This window comes from Sorex araneus, chromosome 9 (assembly GCF_027595985.1).
Source record: "Sorex araneus isolate mSorAra2 chromosome 9, mSorAra2.pri, whole genome shotgun sequence".
Lineage (NCBI taxonomy): Eukaryota > Metazoa > Chordata > Mammalia > Eulipotyphla > Soricidae > Sorex > Sorex araneus.
The window spans coordinates 68547346-68568229 of NC_073310.1; the positions used below are offsets into that span (position 1 = coordinate 68547346).

At 53.1% G+C, this 20884-nt stretch overlaps 1 protein-coding gene across 1 annotated transcript; it reads left to right on the forward strand.

The window, feature by feature from the left end:
• The first annotated feature begins 6323 nt into the window (after positions 1-6323).
• LOC101551999 (aldo-keto reductase family 1 member C15-like) lies at positions 6324-18884 on the forward strand. Its single transcript, XM_004605300.2, has 9 exons — positions 6324-6454; positions 8531-8698; positions 9095-9211; positions 9646-9723; positions 10390-10512; positions 14422-14531; positions 15588-15753; positions 17822-17904; positions 18676-18884. The coding sequence occupies exons 1-9, from the start codon at positions 6368-6370 to the stop codon at positions 18716-18718; spliced, it is 975 nt and encodes a 324-aa protein (XP_004605357.2). The 5' UTR covers positions 6324-6367; the 3' UTR covers positions 18719-18884.
• The last annotated feature ends 2000 nt before the right edge of the window (positions 18885-20884 follow it).

The following is a 20884-nucleotide window of genomic DNA, read 5'->3' on the forward strand; positions in this document are numbered from 1 at the left end:
CTGTCCCTGGCCCCATCCTGCCCAAACATCTGTGTCCAGGATTATGTCACCTCTTGGTGACCTTAACCAGGAAATCTAGATTGTGTCTGTATAGTTGTCTTTTTGAAAACTTGCAATTGTTTTCTGTCAGCAGAACTTGATCCAGAGGCTCTCTGTTTCAGCGCATTGTAGGGTCTACCCAAAGCTCAACTTCCTACCTGAACCTCCAACCATGGCCCTGGGTCAGTAGGATAATCTTCCTCTTCTCAGAAATGCAGGAATGTTTGGGGAGAGAAAACCACTTGTCCTATTCTGCTTGCCAAAGGGAACTTGGCAGGGTTGATCTTTGAGGTCAAATGGCCAATTCTCACTCAGACCTTTTTCTTCCTTGGTCCCCAGCTCAACCCCTGAGCAAGGGTCCTTGAGGCCTGTGTGTGGGACTCCGCATCTTTTTGGCCGTTAGGAATCATCAGGAAGCAAAGAGGGAACAGAATGTCTCTTCCTTCATGAAAAGGGGCCAACGCGGGGTTTTTGTTTTCACTTCTTGTTTGCTTATCACACAGCCCTTCTCGGGGCTCCTTGAGCTCTAACCCTCACGTGCTCTGCAGCTCCACCCTGCAAGAAGGAGCTTGGCACTGGGGCCTTGTGTTGTCTTGAGAACACGGGTTTCCTGCTCGCAAGAGTTTGGAGACAAAGGGAGAGCATTCTTTCTCGGAGGATGGGGGCGGGGTGGTCTGCCTGTCTGCTCTGCACATTGTCCCGTGGGACAGCAGGGATGTTCCTGTCGCTTGCTCGAGGCTGCCAGCAGGCAGCCACACTGGATTCAGGGTGTGTTATCACTCAAGCATTTGGCGACCTGGATTCCCTGCCCCCTCCATGAGTTGGTGTTGGACGCTGACTCTGCATATCTGGAGCCATACCTGAAGGGGGAGGTCCAAAACCAGGGTGCTTTAATGCTGCAAACTTTTGCTTTGTGGCAGGGCAAATAATTCCTGTCCAAGCCAGAGGGGTTGGCTCAGGAGAGGGTGAGTAGTTATGTAAGAGCCGGGGGTGGTGCGAGGTGAAGGGCCGGTCAGGATACCAGTTGCTTTTCAAAACAAACAGCAGAGAGTGGCGAGTGTAGGCCCTCGAGAAGCTTGTGTAACGCCTGCTCCAGTCCCTCCTGAGGAAACCTCTGCTCAACACAGAAGTGCCCAGAAGGTTCTATGAGTGTCCAGGCCCTCGAACTCCCACCTCTGCTCACACTCTCTCATGATCCCTGCCTGCTGGGGTCAAGTTTGTGACGAGGATGTCAGTTATGGAGACCATTCTAGTTCTGGAAGCTTCTCTTCCCACTGTGACCCATCCTGCCACCCCGCTGCCCTGAGGCCAGAGAGGAATTCTTAGTTCTCCGGCTCCCACAAGTGTGTGCCAGCGTGGGTCTGAGAACCAGGAAAGTAAGGAACAAAATCCTGAAATCGCAGGTGTGACCTTGAAAATGGCCTGAGCACAGGGTTCGAGGCATCCGGGGCTGCGCCCCTTCCCTCCCCTGGCCTCCTGGACACGTGGCAGGGGCAGGGCTCTGTGAAGGAGAGCAGCTGGGACGTGGGTGTGACAGGTGTGCAGAGCTGTGCAGAGCCGCCCAAGCAGACGCAGGTCTCTGTTGTGTGCCCCCTGGTGGGCTTCTGGGGCGCAGCTGTGGGAGAGCTGCCCCTTCGGGGTCAGTCGGTGTCTCCAAGAGACGGGGCTGGGGCTCCTGGCGAGTGACCTTGTTCTGGACAGTGAAGCTGTGGAGACCACCTACCCACAGACCCCCCCTGCAAGGAATCAAATATCTCCAGCCCACTGCCCCCCAGAGCACTAAACCCAGACTCAGAAAAATGGCATTTTGGGGTGAGTCAGCCTGCTGTGACTCCAGAAAACCCAGTTTCTCTGGCCCCACTTCAAACCCCTCACCCCATATTCTCCTATCTTCTCACTGTTTGCTCTGTGGGACTGTGTCTACTTATCTCCACGCCCCGTGGCTCAAAGACCCCTCCTCTCCCCTCCCCCCACCCCAGCCAGACCGTCCCTTGCAGCCAACTTCATCCCCTGGGCCCTGACCAGCTCAGTTCCCCTTCTCCTTCCACTTTGTGTCTCAGGGGCAAGAGTCAAATGTCCGAGTCTGGTTGCTTAGGCTTGTCTGCTAGTGCCCCCCTTCCTCTCTCGGCCTGCCTCCCTCCCTCTTCCTCTCTCCGTCTCTCTCTCTCTCCCTCCCTCTTCCTCTCTCTGCCTCTCTTTCCCTCTCTCTTTCTCCCTGTCTGTCTCTAACTGTACCTGTCTCTCTCTGTCCCTTTTCTTTCTTTCTTTCTTTCTTTCTTTCTTTCTTTCTTTCTTTCTTTCTTTCTTTCTTTCTTTCTTTCTTTCTTTCTTTCTTTCTTTCTTTCTTTCTTTCTTTCTTTCTTTCTTTCTTTCTTTCTTTCTTTCTTTCTTTCTTTCTTTCTTTCTTTCTTTTTAGGTCACATCCGGCACTGCACAGGGGTTACTCCTGCCGCATGCACTCAGAATGACTCCTGGTGGTGCTCAGGGGACCATATGGGATGCTAGGAATTGAACCCGGGTTGGCCGAGTGCAAGACAAACACCCTACCCGCTGTGCTATTGCTCCAGCCCCTCTCTGTCCCTTTTTTCTTTTTTTTTTTTTAATTTTATTGAATCACCATGTGGAGGGTTACATAGTTCTCAGGATTATGTCGGTTATACAATTCTCAAACACCCTTCCCTTCACCAGTGCCCATCTTCCATCACCAACCCCCCCAATATACCTGCCGCCCCCTCCCACCTCCCCAGTCCCCACCCTTGTACTTGATAAGTTTCACTTCGTTTATGCCTTATCTCGATTACATTCCATGTTTCAACACACAACTCACTACCGTTGTTGGGGTTTCCCCCCAAAAAGAAAAGCAGTCCTATTGCCAAGGAGGCATTTGATAGTTCTCCACTACTAAGAATATAGAGATATTAAGTCCCGCTGTTTGTTACATAACTTTTCTTTTTCCCCCTTGCCCCGCGCCACCGAGTTCACGCCTGTTTAGTAATCGCCACGCTGCCTGACAAGGGAAAAAAAAAAACGAAAACAAAAAACGAAAAGGATGGTTATTTCCCGTCATCAGCAGACGTGGGGCTCTGGCTTAGTTGATAGACTAGTAGAGTGTCTGCAAGCAGTTTCTGGAACCGAAGGTCTTGCGCTGGTATCGGCTCCGGCTCGAGATTCCACCAGGGTCCCACTGTTCCATGTACATAATTTTTCCCCTTATATCCCATTCCCACGCCACCAGGTCTGTTTGCTTAATGGACATCACATTGTAGTTGACGACACGCCGCATTTCTTCCCAAGAAAGAAGAAAATTTCTTCTCAGCTGGTGTGGGGATATAGCTTAGTTTAGTCTAGAGAGAAGGCTACAGTTTTGATTGCCTTCAATATTTCAGCAACTGACTTACTATTCTTGTTAGGATCTCCCACAAAAGTCTGACCCATTAAAAGCGAACCATCACATATTGCTGATGCTAAGATGACATTAGGCCGCGCGGTTTTGGGTTTCTGTATAAAGTCCAGGGAAAGTACAACCAGAAATAACATCACTACAAACTTTTACCCTTTTATGGTGCTCATAAGATGGAGAAGTCCTGCTCTGTGTTCAGGAGGGAGGAGTTGAGAGAGAGAGACAGGTTAAAAGAATTGGGGGATGCCCGGTTCCCACTGTTTCAGCGCACCGTGGGGTCTCTGGTCCCATGCCGGAATTAGTTCAGTGGGCTGCCTGGAGTCCAAGGGCGCTCCCTTGGGCTCTTCCATCATGCTCGCTCCGCAGCCGGATCCAAAAGGCTCTGTCCCTTTTTTTCTCTCTGTCTATCTCTCTCCTTTCTGTCTGTCTCTGTCTCTCTCTCTCTTCCTTTGCTTCTCTCTCTTCCTTTGTCTCTGTCACTCTCCATTCCTCTTCCTCTGTCTCTATCTCTCTCCCTCTCTTTCTACCTCTATATCTCTATGTCTCTTTGTCAGTCTCTCTGTCTCTCTCAACCTTCCTCTGTCTTTCTCTCCCTCCCTCCCTCTTCTTTTCTCTGTCTCTCTGTCTCCCTCTCTCTACCTGTCTCTCTCCCTCTCTCTCATCCTCTCTCTCTCTCTCTCCTTCCTTATCTCACCTGGCTTTTTCAATTCCCTGGAAGGTAAACTGGCCTCTCGCGGTCCTGCCCCATCTTCAACATCCCTGACCTGGCATACCGCAGCTCCAGGCTCCAGGTCCAGACCCGCCCCTGCTGGCATCCTGCTGGCCTTCTGTTCTTTCTGTGTGGGGTAAATCCAGGCATCAAGCCCAGCCACGGGCCCCAGCCCTCCTGCTGCTCTGCACACACCCTGCCCGCCTTCTCCCCTCGATCCCTTTCCCACGCTGCCTCCCCTCCTGGACTCTCCCATCCCGTGCTGGGCAGTGAGCTCATTGGAGAGACCCTCGCATGGCACCGTGGGAGCTGCTGGGCGAGTGTGTGTGGGGTTGTGAGTGTGAGTCACTTGGGAGCCCACGCAGGTCACTGCAGAAGCGCCTGCCCCACTCTGGGCCAGGTGGGCTCAGCCACGGCCTGTCCTCTCAGTATCCTGTGTGCGTGTCCCCTGTGTTTGGGACTTCATGCCAGCTTGTGGGATTGGTGACACCCAGCAGGCATGGCTCAGCTGGGTCTCTGCGCAGATCTTGAAGGGGTGCAGCCAGGATTCTGCTGACACCTCATGGGGTGAACAGCACAAGCGTGACTAAGGGAACCGACCTGCTGGTGCTCTCCGTGCTGCGTCAGCCTGTGCATGAGTGTTGCGGGCCAACGCTTGGGGATAGTTTATGACTGAAATGCATTGAACAAATATTGGGCCACACCTGGTGGTGCTTGGGACTTACTGCTCGCTCTATGCTCAGGGATACTCCTGGTAGTACTTGGGGTAGGCCGGGAATGCAAGCAGTGTGAGAGAAAACAAGCAAGTGATCTCTGCCTGCCTGTTAGCCCTGAAGGTGCCCCTTAGCTAGCACGGATGCTTCCTCCAGGGAAATTCAGCTTCATTAGTTAAGAGACTTGGAGATGACACAGTACATTTGGGGCCACAAGGAGATTGTGTGTGCGTGTACATTCATCACTCTGTGTGTGTGTGTGTGTGTGTGCATGACAGAGAAAGAGACAGAGACAGAGAGACAGAGACAGAGAAGGGATGCAGGGGAGGAGTACACACACAGGTTCTTGGATTCTGCTTTATTGGAGTTGGGGTCTGGGTCTTGTCTAGGATGTCACAGGGGAGTGTGTTGCCAAGTTCACAGCCAAGGAGCTGTAGTCCAGAGTAGGGGAGTGGGGAGGGAGGAGGAGGCACACGTGTGTGTGGAGTCTGGGCAGCCTTAGTCCAGATCCAGGCTGAGCAGAGACGCTTGTGCTGTCTTGCCCTGTCATCGCCAAGAAGGCAGCTGCCCTCCATGTAGTGGGGCCTGGGCTGCTAAGACCACGTCAGCCACTGGACACGGCCAGCACCCGCTACCAGCCACGGGAGGGGCTGAGCGAGATAGGAACCAGCTTCCTTCCAGATTGGCTCTAGATACTGCTGTCCCCACCCTCAGTCACACAGGGGAACACGCTCAGTACCCCAGTATGGGGGCAGTCCCGGTGTAGGAGGGTCCTGCTGCAGGAGGGTCCTGATGTAGGAGGGTCCCGTGTGGAGGGTTCTTAGAGCTGATCCCTCTCTGCTGTGGGGGACGTGTGCAGGCCCAGGAGGGACCCACCTGATCTTCAGAGGCCGTGAGAGATGCCTGGTGGGGGCAGAGTTGTCCTTGAGAACAAGAGCGCTCAGAGGGGCCCAGTCCCAGCTGCTTCCCCACGAGGAGGCAGGAGTGAATGGGGCCAACGCGGGGCCTGGGTCTTTGAGTCCCTCAGAGTATCCTCCTCCCTGCCAGGAAGGTTCTGAGCCCAGCTCGGGGCTCTGTGGCAGGGGCTCAGGGCAGGCCTGGGGCATTTGTGCAGGCAGGCTCAGCCCGGGGTCAGCCCGGGCTCGGCCCATGGTGAGCCCCGACTTTCTGTGGGTTTCTGAGGAGGCAGCAGGGACAGTGACCAAGCTCTGCACCTGACTGCCGAGAAACGCCCACGTGGGTCAGCTGCCACCAGGGGCCACACAATGTCTGTCCCCTCCTACCGGGTGCTGGCCATGGTGGGTGAGAGGCCCCTGTAGCTTCCTGTGGACACAGGGGACGCCCAGAAACTGCAGTGCCTGGCCCAGTTTCACTTTGGAATCCTTGGCAGTGTGCCCCGGCCCGCCTATTTGTTAGGGGAGAATAAGAACCCCGAGACCTGCCAGTGCTGGACTTTGGGCCTTGCTGGGTCAGAGGAAGCACTGCGGCCAGCAGCACTGTGCAGGGATGGACCTCAAGGGGAGTCGGAGTGTGACACTGAATGACGGGCACCGCATGCCAGTGCTGGGGCTTGGCACCTACGCCTCTGCCGATGTGAGTGGGATGGGGACGCAGGGCTGGGCCAGGAGTGGCTGCCAGGGCACAGCAGGTCCAAGGGCCTCCTGCAGACAGGGCACACGGGGGCGGGGGCTGCCCAGGGCATGCCCAGGACACCAGTGGGGCCTGCACGGGACACGGGTGATCCTGGCAGTGCCCGAGTCTTTCTGTCACTCAGCTGCTTCCCAGGTGACCTGGGGCTCTACCACCCATGGGTGTTGGAGGCCACAGTTGGGTGTATGAGGGGACGGTCACCCGGCACTGCCCCAACACATAGGGGATTCGTGAGGACACTGGAGGCAGTGCTCTCCAGAATGCTGCTTTCTTGTTCATTTGTTTTATTTGGTTTGGGGCCACACCCTGTGGTGCTCAGGGGCCATTCCTGGAAGGCCTCAGGGACCACCCTGGCAGGGTTCAGGGGCCACTCCTGGTTGTGCCCAGGGGCCACTCCTGGCAGGCTCAGGGACCATATTTAGTGTCGTGGGCCTTCATCCTGGCGTCCTGCCTGCCCCTACGTACTGTGGAAGGAGGCTTACCAACGCTGACCTGTTTGAAGCAGGATGTCCAGCTGCTGACTCTGGACACAGTAGTGGTCACTGTGATGCTGAGGGATCTTTATTATTATCATTCCTAGGATCAGGCTATTATAGATAAAACAATAAACACAGATATATTAATAATGTTCTTATCTTCATATATTATTGTCACTGTCATAATTTTGGGCAACTTGCATGGGCTGAATCCTACCAGTGCCCGAGATTGTTTTTTGTTTCTTTGTTGTGGCCACACCCCGCAGTTCATATCTCCCTCCTGGTTTGTGCTCAAGGATCATTCCTAGTTGGGCTGGGGATGGAACCCAGGTCAGCCATGTGCCAGGCCGGCGCCCACGTGCTTTCCTGTTGCTCTGATTCTTTTTTTTTTTTTTTTTTGCTTTTTGGGTCACACCCAGCGATGCTCAGGGGTTACTCCTGGCTTTGCACTCAGGAATTACTCCTGGCGGTGCTTGGGGGACCATATGGGATGCCGGGGATCGAACCTGGGTCGGCCGCGTGCAAGGCAAACGCCCTACCCGCTGTGCTATCGCTCTGGCCCCACCTGTTGCTCTGATTCTGGCCCAGATCTTTCATTCCACTCCCTTGTGCCCAGCCCATGTCCTGTCCTTCCTTCAGTTCCCTCGGAGGCTCTCTTGACGCCTTGCCAGTTGCTCAGTCTCTCTGCGCCTCTTAGGCCCCTGGAGCTCACTCGCCAGAGAACAGAGATTTAAATAGCAAATAGTTACAGGGCAAAATGCACTGGCTGTGCCAGGGGAGCCAAGGAAACAAGGAAACTGTTGGCGCCTGCGCTCCTTCCTCTGACTGGCTCTCTCTGTCCTGGTCCTGATGTCCCTGCAGGGCTGAGAGGCTGGGCTGGCATCAGGGCATGTGACCGCTATGGCCCCAGGCAAACTGGTCCATGCAGACCTCGCTGCCCCTCAGGGTCAGGAATTGTAAATGGGGGGGGGGGAGGCCACGGTCCCCGAGAATTGCATGGCTTCTGCCTGTCTCATCGCTGTGTTCTGGCCTGTGGCCTGTCCTCCCCCATCTCAGGGGCACCCAGGGACCCCACAGCCCCTGGCGGGGAAACCAGCGTGTGGGACGGGTCTCCTCAGGCTGAGGCCGGTCTCACAACAGAAGTGCCTGGTGTTTCCGGGGCAGAAGCAGTGGGACCCCTTGGCTCTCTGGGGTCCAAGCAACCAGGCGGCTGTCACCATCCCTCAGAGGGAATCCGGGGGGCGGCAGCTGCAGTTGTCCTGTGGGAGGGGGGAGTTTGCAGGGACCCCATGGGCCTGTGCAGGGCTTTGAGGAGGTGGAGACTCTGGCTGACCGGGGCACCAGCTCCCTCCCCAGGCTCAGGGTCACCCCTAATGAGGAGAAGGGGAGTGTGAGGGCAGGGAGGGGGAGCTGCAGAGGCTGGAGGGCCTCAGGGAGGAGGTGACATGGGGCCCTCAGGCGTTCCCTGAGAGGAGCGGGGGGGGGAAACGCTCCCCCTTAGCTGGGAGGCCAACCGTCTGTCCTCCTCACTCGCATTTTGAAGGTTCCAAAGAGCAAAGCCCGTGAGGCCACCGAAGTGGCCATTGATGTTGGCTTTCGGCACATCGATTCTGCCTACTTATACCAGAACGAGGAGGAGGTGGGGGAGGCGATGCGCGTGAAGATGGCTGACGGCACCGTGAAGCGGGAGGACTTGTTCTACACCACCAAGGTAAGCGGGTTCGGGCTGTGGGCGCGGCCTTGCTACCCCAGGCAGTCTGGGCATGAGACTGGCATAGTCAAGGCCTTTAGAAAGGGAAGGACCCGCCGGGGCACTGCCCCTGATGTTGTAAATCATGGTGGTGAGGGCCCAGGTGTGGGGTCTGTTGTGCGGGAATGAGTTGCATTGGACCCTGATCTAGCCTGCCCTCTGGGGCTCAGCGCTTGGGGGCTACCCCCGGTTTGTGCACAGGAGACCAAGGGGTCAGATGGACCCTGCGCGTGATTTATATGCTTTCATCCTTGAAATTGTCTCCTGTCCTAATGTTCATACTTTGAATCTTTTGACCGAATTTATCTGCCAAATGTGTAAAACTAAAAGCTACTGAAAGTTCTTTGGACCCTGCAGATCTGGGGAACCTTCTTTCGACCAGAATTGGTTCGTCAGTGCCTGGACCGATCTCTGAAGAAGCTCAGACTGGACTACGCAGACCTGGTCCTCCTTCACATCCCCATCCCCCTGCAGGTAATCCGCTCCGTGAGGATACTCTTCACCCTGCTCTGGTGGCAAGGGCTGCTGCTGGCGGCAGGGGGGGCACCCAGGAGGCAGATTTGGGTGATGGGACATTTCCCGCTCCTCTTGAGACATCTCTCTACCTGCATTTTTATTCCCGGTCCCAGGCTTTAGAGAATTGAAATCAGGGATGACATACACATGCACACATACATGCACACACGTGTACATATAGGTGCACACATGCACACAGATATACATGCATTCACACACATATACAAATGACACACACACATACACACATACAAACATATATACACACAGGCACACATGTGCACCTATACACACACTCACACTCACACAACTACACACATAGTGCACCCACACACGTAGTGGCTGACCAGTGAAGCCGCTGTGTGACGTCCCTGCCCTGTCTCTGTTTGCAGCCAGGAGAGGAAATCCTGCCCACGGACGCCAGTGGGAACGTGCTCCTCGACACCGTGGACCTGCGTCAGACGTGGGAGGTACGTGCAGCCCCGCAGTGAGGGACGCCTGCCCCCCTGGATCTCTGGAAAGGAGTGTTTGTCCCTGGGGCTCCAGCCTCGGGTCTGCCCCTGCCCTGGGGTTCTCATATGTAAGTGGCAGAGTGTCAAGTTTGCCCAATCTCGGGTCCCAGCTGATCTTCAGGGCGTCTCAGTGGGCTTTCTTGAGCCCCTGCTTTAGTGGGGTTGGCTGAAGCACACATGGCTCTTGGGGTCAGGTTAGGAGACTCTGGCATCCCTACAGGGGCAGGGCCTGTGACTTCAGCAGAGGGGAGGGAGTATTGGGGTGAAGCATCAAAGAACATGTCCAGTCCTGGGGCAGGCACACACCCACTGCAGACATGGCCCAGTCTCTCGGCCCTTGCTGGTGCCTGTTAGGGAACCTCCACAGGGCAGGGAGAAGGTCTGAGAGGTCTAGAATGCGCCTGGCCTGGGCAAGTTCCGTCCTGGCCCTATGTGAGCCCAGAGCACCCGCTGAGGGCCTTCTAAACCAGGGACAGGCCCATGCATGGACACGGCCGGGGTGCGGGGACACGGCCCCAACAGCAGGGACCCGCCTGTGGAAAAAGGGGTCTTGGGGACATGGTCTCAGGGGACCCGGTCTCAGGGCGCACACAGACGACATGGCTTCCCGTGCACCGTCCCCAGGCCCTGGAGAGCTGCAAAGACGCCGGGCTGACCAGGTCCATCGGCGTGTCCAACTTCAACCGCAAACTGCTGGAGATGATCCTCAGCAAGCCGGGGCTCAAGTACAAGCCCGTGTGCAACCAGGTGAGGCCTGGGCGGGCCCTGTGTGCCCCTGCCCCATCCCTGCCCCCACTGTGCCCAGGGGTCCGCCGGGCACTGGCTGCCGCTGAGTGCAGAGATGCCCGGGTTGGGAGGGCGGATGGGGGCAGAGCCCTCTCCCAGGCGGGCATGTGGGGGCCTGTGATGTGCCCTGGGAGGGGTCTTGCCCAGGGCCTGTGTCAGAGGCCCCAGAGGAGCCGGAGGGCGACTCATCTCTGTCTGCGCTGGGCCAACTGTGCTCACGGAGCTGGATGGTCAGTCCTGGGCGAGCTCAGAGGTCGCACGCCAGGGAGGGGCAGGGCCCGGCCAGAGACCCATCAGTGTTTCCCACCAGGCCGAGAGCCGGGAGCCGGGGGTGTCTGAGAGTCTGACGGGCTGAGAAAGCTGAGGGGCCCTGGGTGAGCAGCCGCCAGGCCGGTGGGGGGGGGACAGTCCCCAGGTCAGTGCCGTGGGCTCAGCACAGCCCCGCAGGAGCTGTGGGGAGAGAGAGATTTAATCTGCAGTATTTCACATGTTTCTAAAATACAGACATTTTAAGAAACATAGCTGTAATAACATTATACCACTGTAACTTTTAGCAAAGCTTTAAAACATTTATTTATTTTTAGATACTGTGATTTGCAAAGTTGTTTCAGACATGCAATATTCCAACACCAACCCCTCCACCAGAGTCCCCAGCTCCCTTCAGCCCCCAGCCTGCTTCCTCAGCAGGCACATAGCAAATCTATTTCATATTGCTTACTCCAACATGACTTAAAAGAATGACAAATGTGATTATTAGAAAATAGATCAACAAATCCTTTTTGGTGGTTGATTGTTGTATGATTTTAATCTATGTCAATAAAAATTCAAATTATTTAATACATAATATTATGCCTATTGTCACTTACACAAATAAGTTTTAACCCTGGCATCTAAAATCCATTGCATTAACTTTTATTTTGTACTTGAATATTATTGTGGTAATTATCATATCTTCCCTATCAGAAATAAAACTTAAAAAGATTCTCTACTAATACATATAAGATAGGTGAAACCTAAGAATATCAAATTTAGTAAGAACAAACAGAAGAAAGTTTAAACATGAAAAATCTGAATAGGCCTCTTCAAATACAATTTTTTTTCCTTTTGGGTCACATCCAGCGTTGCACAGGGGTTACTCCTGGCTCTGCACTCACGAATTACCCCTGGCGGTGCTCAGGGGACCATATGGGATGCTGGGAATCAAACCCGGGTTTGCTGTGTGCAAGGCAAACGCCCTACCCACTGTGCTATCGATCTAGCCCCCATATATACAAATGTTTATCCTAAGAATGGGAATATTGGCCTTATATTAGAAAACATATTATTGATACTGCTTAATATAGTATCTGAGTATGGTAATTATAAAATAATAGCATAAATAAAATAGTATAAGTAAAACTTGTAATATAAATCTATGCATGTAAGAAACACTGATCAGACATAGAACAATCAATATAAATGGGATTTAATTCATACTGAAAATGTATAAAAAGCCCTCAGCAAGTTGTGGAAACACACATTTCCAAACTTAGCGCAGGGAGCCCCTGAGTTCCGTGAGTGCCAGGCCCAGCAGGAAGTCTGTCCTGTTTTCGAGAAGCTCCTTTACTGCTTCTTGTAAAACTGGTTCTGAGGCTTTGAATCCCTGAGCCGTTGCCTATCTGTGCCGTCCTTCACATCTGAGTGAGGCTCCAGCGAGAGGCTGTCCGTGGTGAGGTTCCCAGCCCTTGTGTTCCTGTCCTGTGTCCCTCAGACTCCCCAGGCACAGAGTCCCGTCTGATAGATGCCTGAGGCTCACGGGTTTTCCTTCGTATGGCAATTCCCGCCTTTGGATTTTGCTGCGTTCTCTACTTTGTCTCTAGTTTTGACTTCTATCATTCTGAGCATTATGTGTCTTGGAGTTTTCCTGGTTGAATCTATTTTACCTGGAACTCTGCTGACCTCTTGTATTTGGTTGCCTGAATTCTACAAGTCTGGGTAATTCTTTTTTTTTTTTTTTTTGGAGGGGGTCACACCCAGCGATGCTCAGGGGTTGCTCCTGGCTCTGCACTCTGGAATCACTCCTTGCTGTGCTCGGGGGACCACATGGGATGCCAGGGATCTAACCCAGGTCGGCCACATGCAAGGCAAATGTCCTCCCCGCTGTGCTATTGCTCTGGCCCCAAGTCTGGGTAATTCTTATCTATGATTTGTTTGTTTCTTTATTTTTATTTTTATTACTTTTTTTTTTTTTGCTTTTTTGGGTCACACCCAGGGATGCTCAGGGATGACTCCTGCCTCTGCACTCAGGAATCACTCTTGGGCCCCTTGCTTGGGGGCCCATATGGGGTGCCGGGGATTGAACCCTAGCCAGCCACATGCAAGGCAAATGCCCTCCCCGCTGTACTATCATTCCAATTATATATGATGCCTTTAACTTTTGGTTCTTCATCAAATTCACCTTTCTGGTCCTCAGGGAGCCTACTGATTCTTCTATTGTCCCTACTGAGCCATCCCATACGTATCTGGTGCACTGCTCATGCCTTTGCAAACCTTCCCTCATCTTCTGGTGTTTTCTAGAGTGTTCTCCATTTCACCTGGGAGCTTCTCAGTTTCTTTCCTCAGTAACTGTGATTCTGCCACAGAGCTAGTGAGTTTGGTAGCCCCTGCCACGTGCTGGGTTTCTGCTGGCAGTTTCCTCATTTCAAGAGCACAATCGCCATGCAGTTTCTTAGGCTTCCCAGACGACGTGTGCCAGCGTTTCTTGGAGCTCATTGAACACCCTCTCTCTGCTGTCTGGTCATGAACAGAGCTGCTTGGTGTCTTATGCCTTCTGGTTACTGTTTCGCTTATGGAACTAGGCAAGCGTCTGTTTTCCCCACTTGTGTCCTAGTGTTGCGGAGCCCCTGCGGGTCGTTGTGGTCGCACCCAGTGGAAGGTGCTGAAGGATTAAGATGGGGCCTGCTGCCCGTTTTCAGCAGCTGTGGTGTGGGCCTGTTAGCACAGCAGACCTTGGCCATGGAGACTGCTGGATTTAGCCCGGAGGTAGGGATTCTGCTCCCCGTCAGCCAGAGATGAATCTCACCTGGAAGGGCGGATGAGCAAACGGGGTTCTGTCTGCAGTGCTTCCTCACCAACACCTACGCGGACTGAAGCATTGCTGTCTGTTTAAGTTTTTAGCTGTTATTCACAGGGGGTATGAAAAAAGGTCCATACATCACAGCTGTTCGATCACTTGAAATATCTCTAATTTATACATGCCGTTTCTCGTTTCTTCTCTTCTTCTGACTCCCCATCTTTATCTCTGCCTTCCCTCTCCTCCCTCCCCCTTCTCTTGCTTCTTATCTTTCCTCTGATTTCCTTGCAAAGGAAACCCAGCCGCTCCCCCTTAATTCTTCAACAAGGTTGAGATTATTCTCACTGATTCCAGAGCCATTCCTGTGGTTGGAGGCTAGATCTGAAGATGTGACCACGTTGGTACCTTGTCACGGCTCTGAGTCGTGACGAGAAGCACATTTCTTAGCTGTGCCATCGCTGTGCTCGCTAAGGGCCAACTGTCATCACCAACTGCCAGCAGGAGGTCTTCCCAGGAAGCTTGGCACCCGCTGTCCCTGTCTCCATGGGGTCAGATGTTCTGGATCCAAACTGTGGCTTTTCGGCCAGCGCTGAGCCAGCCGGGTGTCTTAGCACCCTGGTGTCTATCAGCAGGGGTCTAGGTGTCCCAAACACCAACAAAGCCCAGAAGAAACCAGTTCCATCAGGTCTGATGCCAGCTCCTTGGCCGGCCTGTGAGAGGGTCTGTGGGAAGGACGCGACCGGAGAAGCTCCCATCTGCTCCTGACTCAGGAGAGCTTCCTCTGGGCCTGGCCTGAGTCTGTGTTCTTGGTCCCACAGGTGGAGTGTCACCCTTACCTGAACCAGCAGAAGCTTCTGGACTTCTGCAGGGCCAGGGACATCGTCCTCGTGGCCTACAGCGCCCTGGGGTCCCACAGGGACCCTCGATGGTAATGAGGGGGTCTCTGTTAACCTAGTAATTAAGCAATCTATTGATGATTAGGGACTGGAGCCATAGCACAGTGGGTAGGCATTTGCCTTGCACATGGCCAACCCAGGTTCGGTTCCTCCGTTCCTCTCAGAGAGCCCTGCAAACTACCAAGACTTTCCCACCTGCATGGCAGAGCCTGGCACACTACCCGTGGCATATTCGATATGCCAAAAACAGTAGCAACAAGTCTCACAATGGAGACGTTACTGGTGCCTGCCCAAGCAAATCGATGAACAATGGGATGACAGTGCTATTGATGACGAAATGGTTTTAACATTTCTAATAGACTTTTTAAATCTCTGCCATCATTTCACGAAGCACTCACCATCAGTTCATCCTTGTTTGGTCTGAGAATCAGTCTGCTCAGATTCATATTTTTTGGTTACTATTGTCATGCAGGGCACACCCAGCTAACCCGGGCAGCCCTGTAGTGCCAGAGATGGACCCCGGGGCCTGAGTCACCAAGGGATGCCCACAAGCATTGTGTGCCCTGCACATCTGTTATTTGCTAAATGAGCCTAGGTTGCATCTCACCCAGCTGGGCGTGCGGTTATTGTAACTGTCCCTGTTTAATCATGGGTGGACAATGTGATTGCCCACTGGTAAAAACAGAACATCCACCCCCTACCCTGGTCCCCTCACAGAAACCCTTTTGCTGCTTCTGTACGTTGCAGTGCTCACCTATAGAAGAAGTCATAAAACAGTCTTCAGGGAAGCTTCCTAGCGAAACAAGTGACTCTGAGGCAACATCAGCCCCAGGTCGGGCTCTTGACATTCGTGCATCCCTTTCTCCTGCTGTGTGATTTTGTGGGTGCATCAGATCTTCCCCCATTTGCTTAGTGATATAAGTTGTCATTTCCACTCTGGTGCGATGCTAAATGAATCTCTGTGAATACTCAGGAACTTCCACCCTTAGGTCAGAGCAGATGTTGCCTCCTCTCAGCTCTCTGGGGACACTGAGGTTTAGGAATGTCATCCACACACTTCACATCACACGTTTGGGTTTTGATTTTAGGATTCCCAAAGACAGTCCGTATCTCCTGGAGGAGCCGGTCCTGACGACCATCGCCAAGAAACACGGCCGCAGCCCGGGGCAGGTGGCCCTGCGCTACCAGCTGCAGCGGGGGGTGGTGGTGCTGGCCAAGAGCTTCAGTGAGAAGAGGATCAAGGAGAACTTCCAGGTATGGGCACGGAGGTCAGGGTGACGAGGGTGATGAGTCACCGACTCTCACCTGTGAGCCAGCACCCACACACCCACTCCTCTCCCTGCTGTCCAAGGGCCCAGCCTCGGTGGTACAGGACACTCCTGGACACAAATCCTGGCTTGGGGCCCTGGGCTGGCTCTGTTACCTCCTGGGTGTGATGTGAACAGACTTAGCTCTGTGAGCACCAGGCTTGGGGCCCTTCCCTACACAGCCCTGGGAAACCTTGGTTCCCCTCGTCCCTTCCTTACCCCGTGACGCTCTGTTTGTACCTGGAGCCATGGGGGTCTGGCCTTTGGGAGGGGATGCCCAGCCCCACCCTGGGCCTCAGTGCTGTGCGCCCCCCTTCCCCCAAGCTTCTCCTCTTGAAACTGAGTCCCCGGGGAGGTGCCTGGGGCTCTCTGGCCTGACCCGTGCAGTGCCGGCTCTGGGCCATGGTGCTCACTGTTCCCACACAGCTCCTGACAGGCTGGGGCGGGAAGGAGGTTCACAGGGGAGGGGTTTTCCAGAGCCCCCTCCACTCTTCCCGGGCTCCTATGGACAGTGCTCGCTGCCGGGGTTTCCTGTGAACCTGGACCCACTTGGAGAGCCCTTGTCTGCTGATGGCAGCCTCAGTTTAAAGTTTGCAGAATGAGACATCAGGACAATTAGTCATAGAGCGTTCCTGGCCTTGAAGCTCTGGGCTTTCATCGTTCGATGCACGGAGACATATGAAGGCAACTCAGGGAGAGAAAAGGCCAACTTCTGTTTCGGCTCAGGCTGATGTGTTTCTCCGGAGCCCATAGCACCACGGCCTGCCTCAGCATGTGAAGGAAGAAAAAAGGAGGTCAAGAATTTTGTAGTTAAGTGGATGGGCATGAAAAGTTTCATGCTGAGTGAAATGAGTCAGAGAGAGACAGACATAGAAAGATTGCACTCATCTATGGTATATAGAATAACAGAGTGGGAGACTAACACCCAAGAACTGTAGAAATAAGTACCAGGAGGTTGACTCCATGGCTTCGAGGCTGGCCTCACGTTCCGGGGAAAGGTCAACTCAGAGAAGCGATCACCAACTACATTGTAGTTGAAGGCCATGTGGGGGAAGGGAGTTGCGGGCTGAATGAGGGCTAGAGACTGAGCACAGCAGCCACTCAACATCTTTATTGCAAACCACAACAGCTAATTAGAGAGAGAAAACAGAAGGGAATGCCTTGCCACAGTGGCAGGGTGGGGTGGGGGGGAGATGGGATTGGGGAGGGTGGGAGGGACACTGGGTTTACGGGTGGTGGAGAATGGGCACTGGTGAAGGGATGGGTTCCCAAACTTTGTATGAGGGAAGTATAAGCACAAAAGTGTATAAATCTGTAACTGTACCCTCACGGTGATTCTCTAATTAAAAAAAAAAAAACAGCAGAGGGACAGACACGACAGCGAGAAGACCATTGTGCTCTTCATGAGGTTGTCCAATGGATCGATCTCTCTGCCCCCCACTTCAATGTTTCTCGCCAGTGTCTGTCCGGGTGACTGCTAATGGCGTCTCCATCAAGACCAAAACATCGAGTAGAAACTGATCTGGACTGCGGAAGAGAGGCTTTTCCCATGGGAAGATCAGTGATTTTCCCAAGACCAGTGATTTTCCCAGATCAGTGATTTTCCCAAGACCGGCGGTTCTAGAGAGAACGTCCAGGCTGTCTGCTGTCTCATCTCAGGCTTGCTCAAAATACAAGGCTCATCCAACTCCCGGGGTGCTGCAGGAAGGACGGACCCCACAAGTGCCACTGGTGGTTTTGTTCAGTTGGCCTGGCTGTCCCACGGAGAAGGACAAAGAAGGGTTCACTGGATTCATAGCAACCCGCCTAGACAGAGTTGTTTGGCTGAGACCCAGGCTTCCTGCAGTGAAATGTAGATAATTGAAGAGGAGGCAGCCGGGGCGCGGGGTGGGGGGGGCCCAAGGCAGAGGGCCAAGCAACACACCCTGCCCTCTGTGCCTGTGGAGCCCCTGTCCTGGGGAGAGGATGCTTGCTGGATGCTGGGAGACTTCTAGCACATTCTCTCTTTTCTGCAGGTGTTTGACTTTGAATTGACCCCAGAGGACATGAAAGCCATTAATGGCCTCAACAACAACTTCCGCTATTTCAAAATGGACTTGTGAGTGCGAAGTGGATAGCTCTCCTGGGGAGTTCGGGGAGGTGGAGGTTTAGGGGAACAGGGATTGTAGCGTCAGAGGCTTGGAACTGAGCTTCTGGACTCTGCAGACTCACCTCCAGCCCAGGAAGCAGAGTGGACAGCAGTGGGGGACTGGGCTCAGAAGCCACCGCAAAATGCCCTGGTCTGTGAAATCACTGTCGTGGCCTGAGCCTGGACTTTGTGCCCGGGGACCCACTCCCTCATTCTGTCTCATACACAAAGGCCACCCCCAGGGCTGCGGGACAGTTGGGGGACAGGGCAGGGCACCCAAAGGAGAGATAGGTAGAAGGAGGCAGAGGAGAGGGCTGACCACAGTGACAGAAAGGAACATTCCAAGAGGAAGAGCTGCACGCCCCCTGGGGTCCTGTGTGGGGGTGTTTCCGGGGGCACCCCAAGTCCCTTACAGAGGCCTGTGGGGGCAGGGCTGGGTTTTCGTTGGGGTAGGGGAGGAGTGCAGGGCCGACTGGTGGGCTCCTTCTCTTGTCCGGGACTGCGTAACCCAGGAGGAAGCGCATCAGGCTGGGACTGGAGTTCTTCAGCCTCGGTCAGACCCATGGCCTGGGCCCAGCAGCGTCTGGCGCTGAGCAGCGTTTAGCAGTGCTCTGGTTTGGACGTGCATTTGGGGACTTGTCTTGCCCAGGGGTAGGAGGCTGTGGGGGGTCCCGACCACCCCTCCTGCCATGACAGCGAGAAGGTGGCCACCACACTAACCCATCTTCTCCTTCTCCACAGCGGGGTTGGCCACCCCAACTACCCATTTGCTGACGAGTACTGAGCGAGAGTGCAGTGTGGACACCATCCCTGGGCCCTGCGCGCTGGGGATAGGGGCCTCGCTTGCACAGCTGATAGGGGCAGCACCTGCAGATCAGCCCAGCCTCTCGTGATGGGCCTGTTTCTCGCATAAAAGTAATAAAGACTTCGATTGAGGGGCTGTGTCTCGATTATTTAGTCACAGGTTATTCACAAACCAATTACATTTAAGTTGGAAGTAAAAGGGTGAGAAGTATACTGACACAACTTCCACCTTACCTATTAAAACTGCATCACTGGGGGGATATTTCCTTCATGATTTTCCTTTTTTCCTTCTTGCTTTATTGATGAGCCCTCAGTTTCCAGTCTATGAATGGAAGGAGCTGTAATAGGCCTGTGGAAAGACTTCTGTAGAGGGTTCGCTCCATTGTGATTTTCCTTTTATCTTCTTGTACTGATGTCCCCTGCTTACAATTCTGTGTGAGTGTCAAGTTGCTGCTTCACCTGTGAAGACCACAGGCAGTGTGAAACTCTCTGGCCACCCCCCACTTACTCTCGTGTGCCCCGTTCGGTTGCCAGCCTGAGAGTGGTTTTGTTGCTTTGTTTGAGTTTGTCATCTTTGGTCCATGTATGTATGAAGCCGTCCCAGAGTCATCTTTCACTGACCACTATTTTCTAGGCATGATCACCGCTAGGTCTCTCCATGTTGGTGCAAAGGTTCCATCTTGTCTGGGGCTGAGTCAAGTTCCTCTCTGGGGTTTTCAGCTGCTCTGTCTGTCAGTGGTTACTTGTTTATCTTTCTTGGCTTCCACAAAGCTTGACAAAAATGAGATCTCAGGAAAATATCTTTCCTACCAGTGTCCTGCTTGGCTTAGATAAAAGGTGAATTGCTGGGTCATATATAGGTCTATAATTAATTAAAGAAATCTTGGTAATGTTTTCTGGCGGCCAATGCTAAGTGTGTGTATGTATTTAATTATTTATAATACTGAGATCTTCCAATGGCAGTTACATGGATTATAAATGTTTTCACATTATGCAATAATTTCCCAAGATATATGTTATTTAAAAAATTACAGTGTTATATTATTCTCTGGTGAAGTATGCATTTTTATTCATTTCTTGAATTTCATTTTTCCATCAAGTGCCACCTGGTGGTGTTCAGAGGCTGCTCATGGATTTCTCCTGGGTTTGCTGTGGGAGTGCTCCAGGGACCCTGTGATGCTGGGGATGAAACCCAGGTCACCTGCTGCTAGCCGTGTGCCCAGTCCTTGAGCTGGATGCCAGCCTTCACTTACCGTTTTTCAAAATCCTCTGTTTACTTTTGGCATTGCTTTCATGTTTTTCCTTTGGTGCAGGAAGAATTTCTTAAATATTCTGTTTTGCCTGATTGTTTCACAGTCAATCAGTCAGCAGTACAGGACAGGTGGGGGGCTTTCTTCGGCCCAACCCTGCTCAGAGACCCTGCAACATGGGGAGTACTGAGCACTGCTGGGTGGGGTGTTTCCTGGTGGCCCTGGGCCTGAGCCACATGAGATGCTCAAGTTCTAGCAATTATCTGTCAGGCACACTTGGCTGAGAGCCCCTGGAATGTCCCTGGGTACTCTCCAGAAAGAATTAAACTAAACTAAGATGGGTTGGAGGCAGTAGCACAGCAGAAGGGCACATACCTTGCACATGGCCAACCTCAGTTCAATCTCCAGCATCCCATATGGTCCCTCAAGCACTGCCAGGAGTTATCCCCTGAGTACAGAGCCAGGAGTAACCCCCGAGCATTGCTGGGTGTGACTCTAAACAAAAAGTAAGAGTGGACTTAGGTGGACAGTCTAGAGGAGGAAGAAGACCATGAAAGCAAAGTCTTGTTTATTCTTATTATTTTGGGGGGCCTGGGTGTACTGAGGTCATTGTTCGGGTCTGACTAATGTTTGTGTTGACTGATAAGAACTGACTGTCCTCATCACAGCTGTCATCAAGAGTCGGGACAGTGAGCAACCTTGGATCTGAGATCAGCTCTAAAGAGCTTGCGACCCTGATCTGTGTCATCATTTTCCTTTTACTAGCAACTCTAACAGCAATAAACTCGACAGGCCAGCATGCGCTTAGCATTTTCTGCACACAAATATAACATAATGCTGAATGATAAATATCTATACCCACAGAAAGAGTGTCTGGAAGGGTTCCTCCCTCCTTC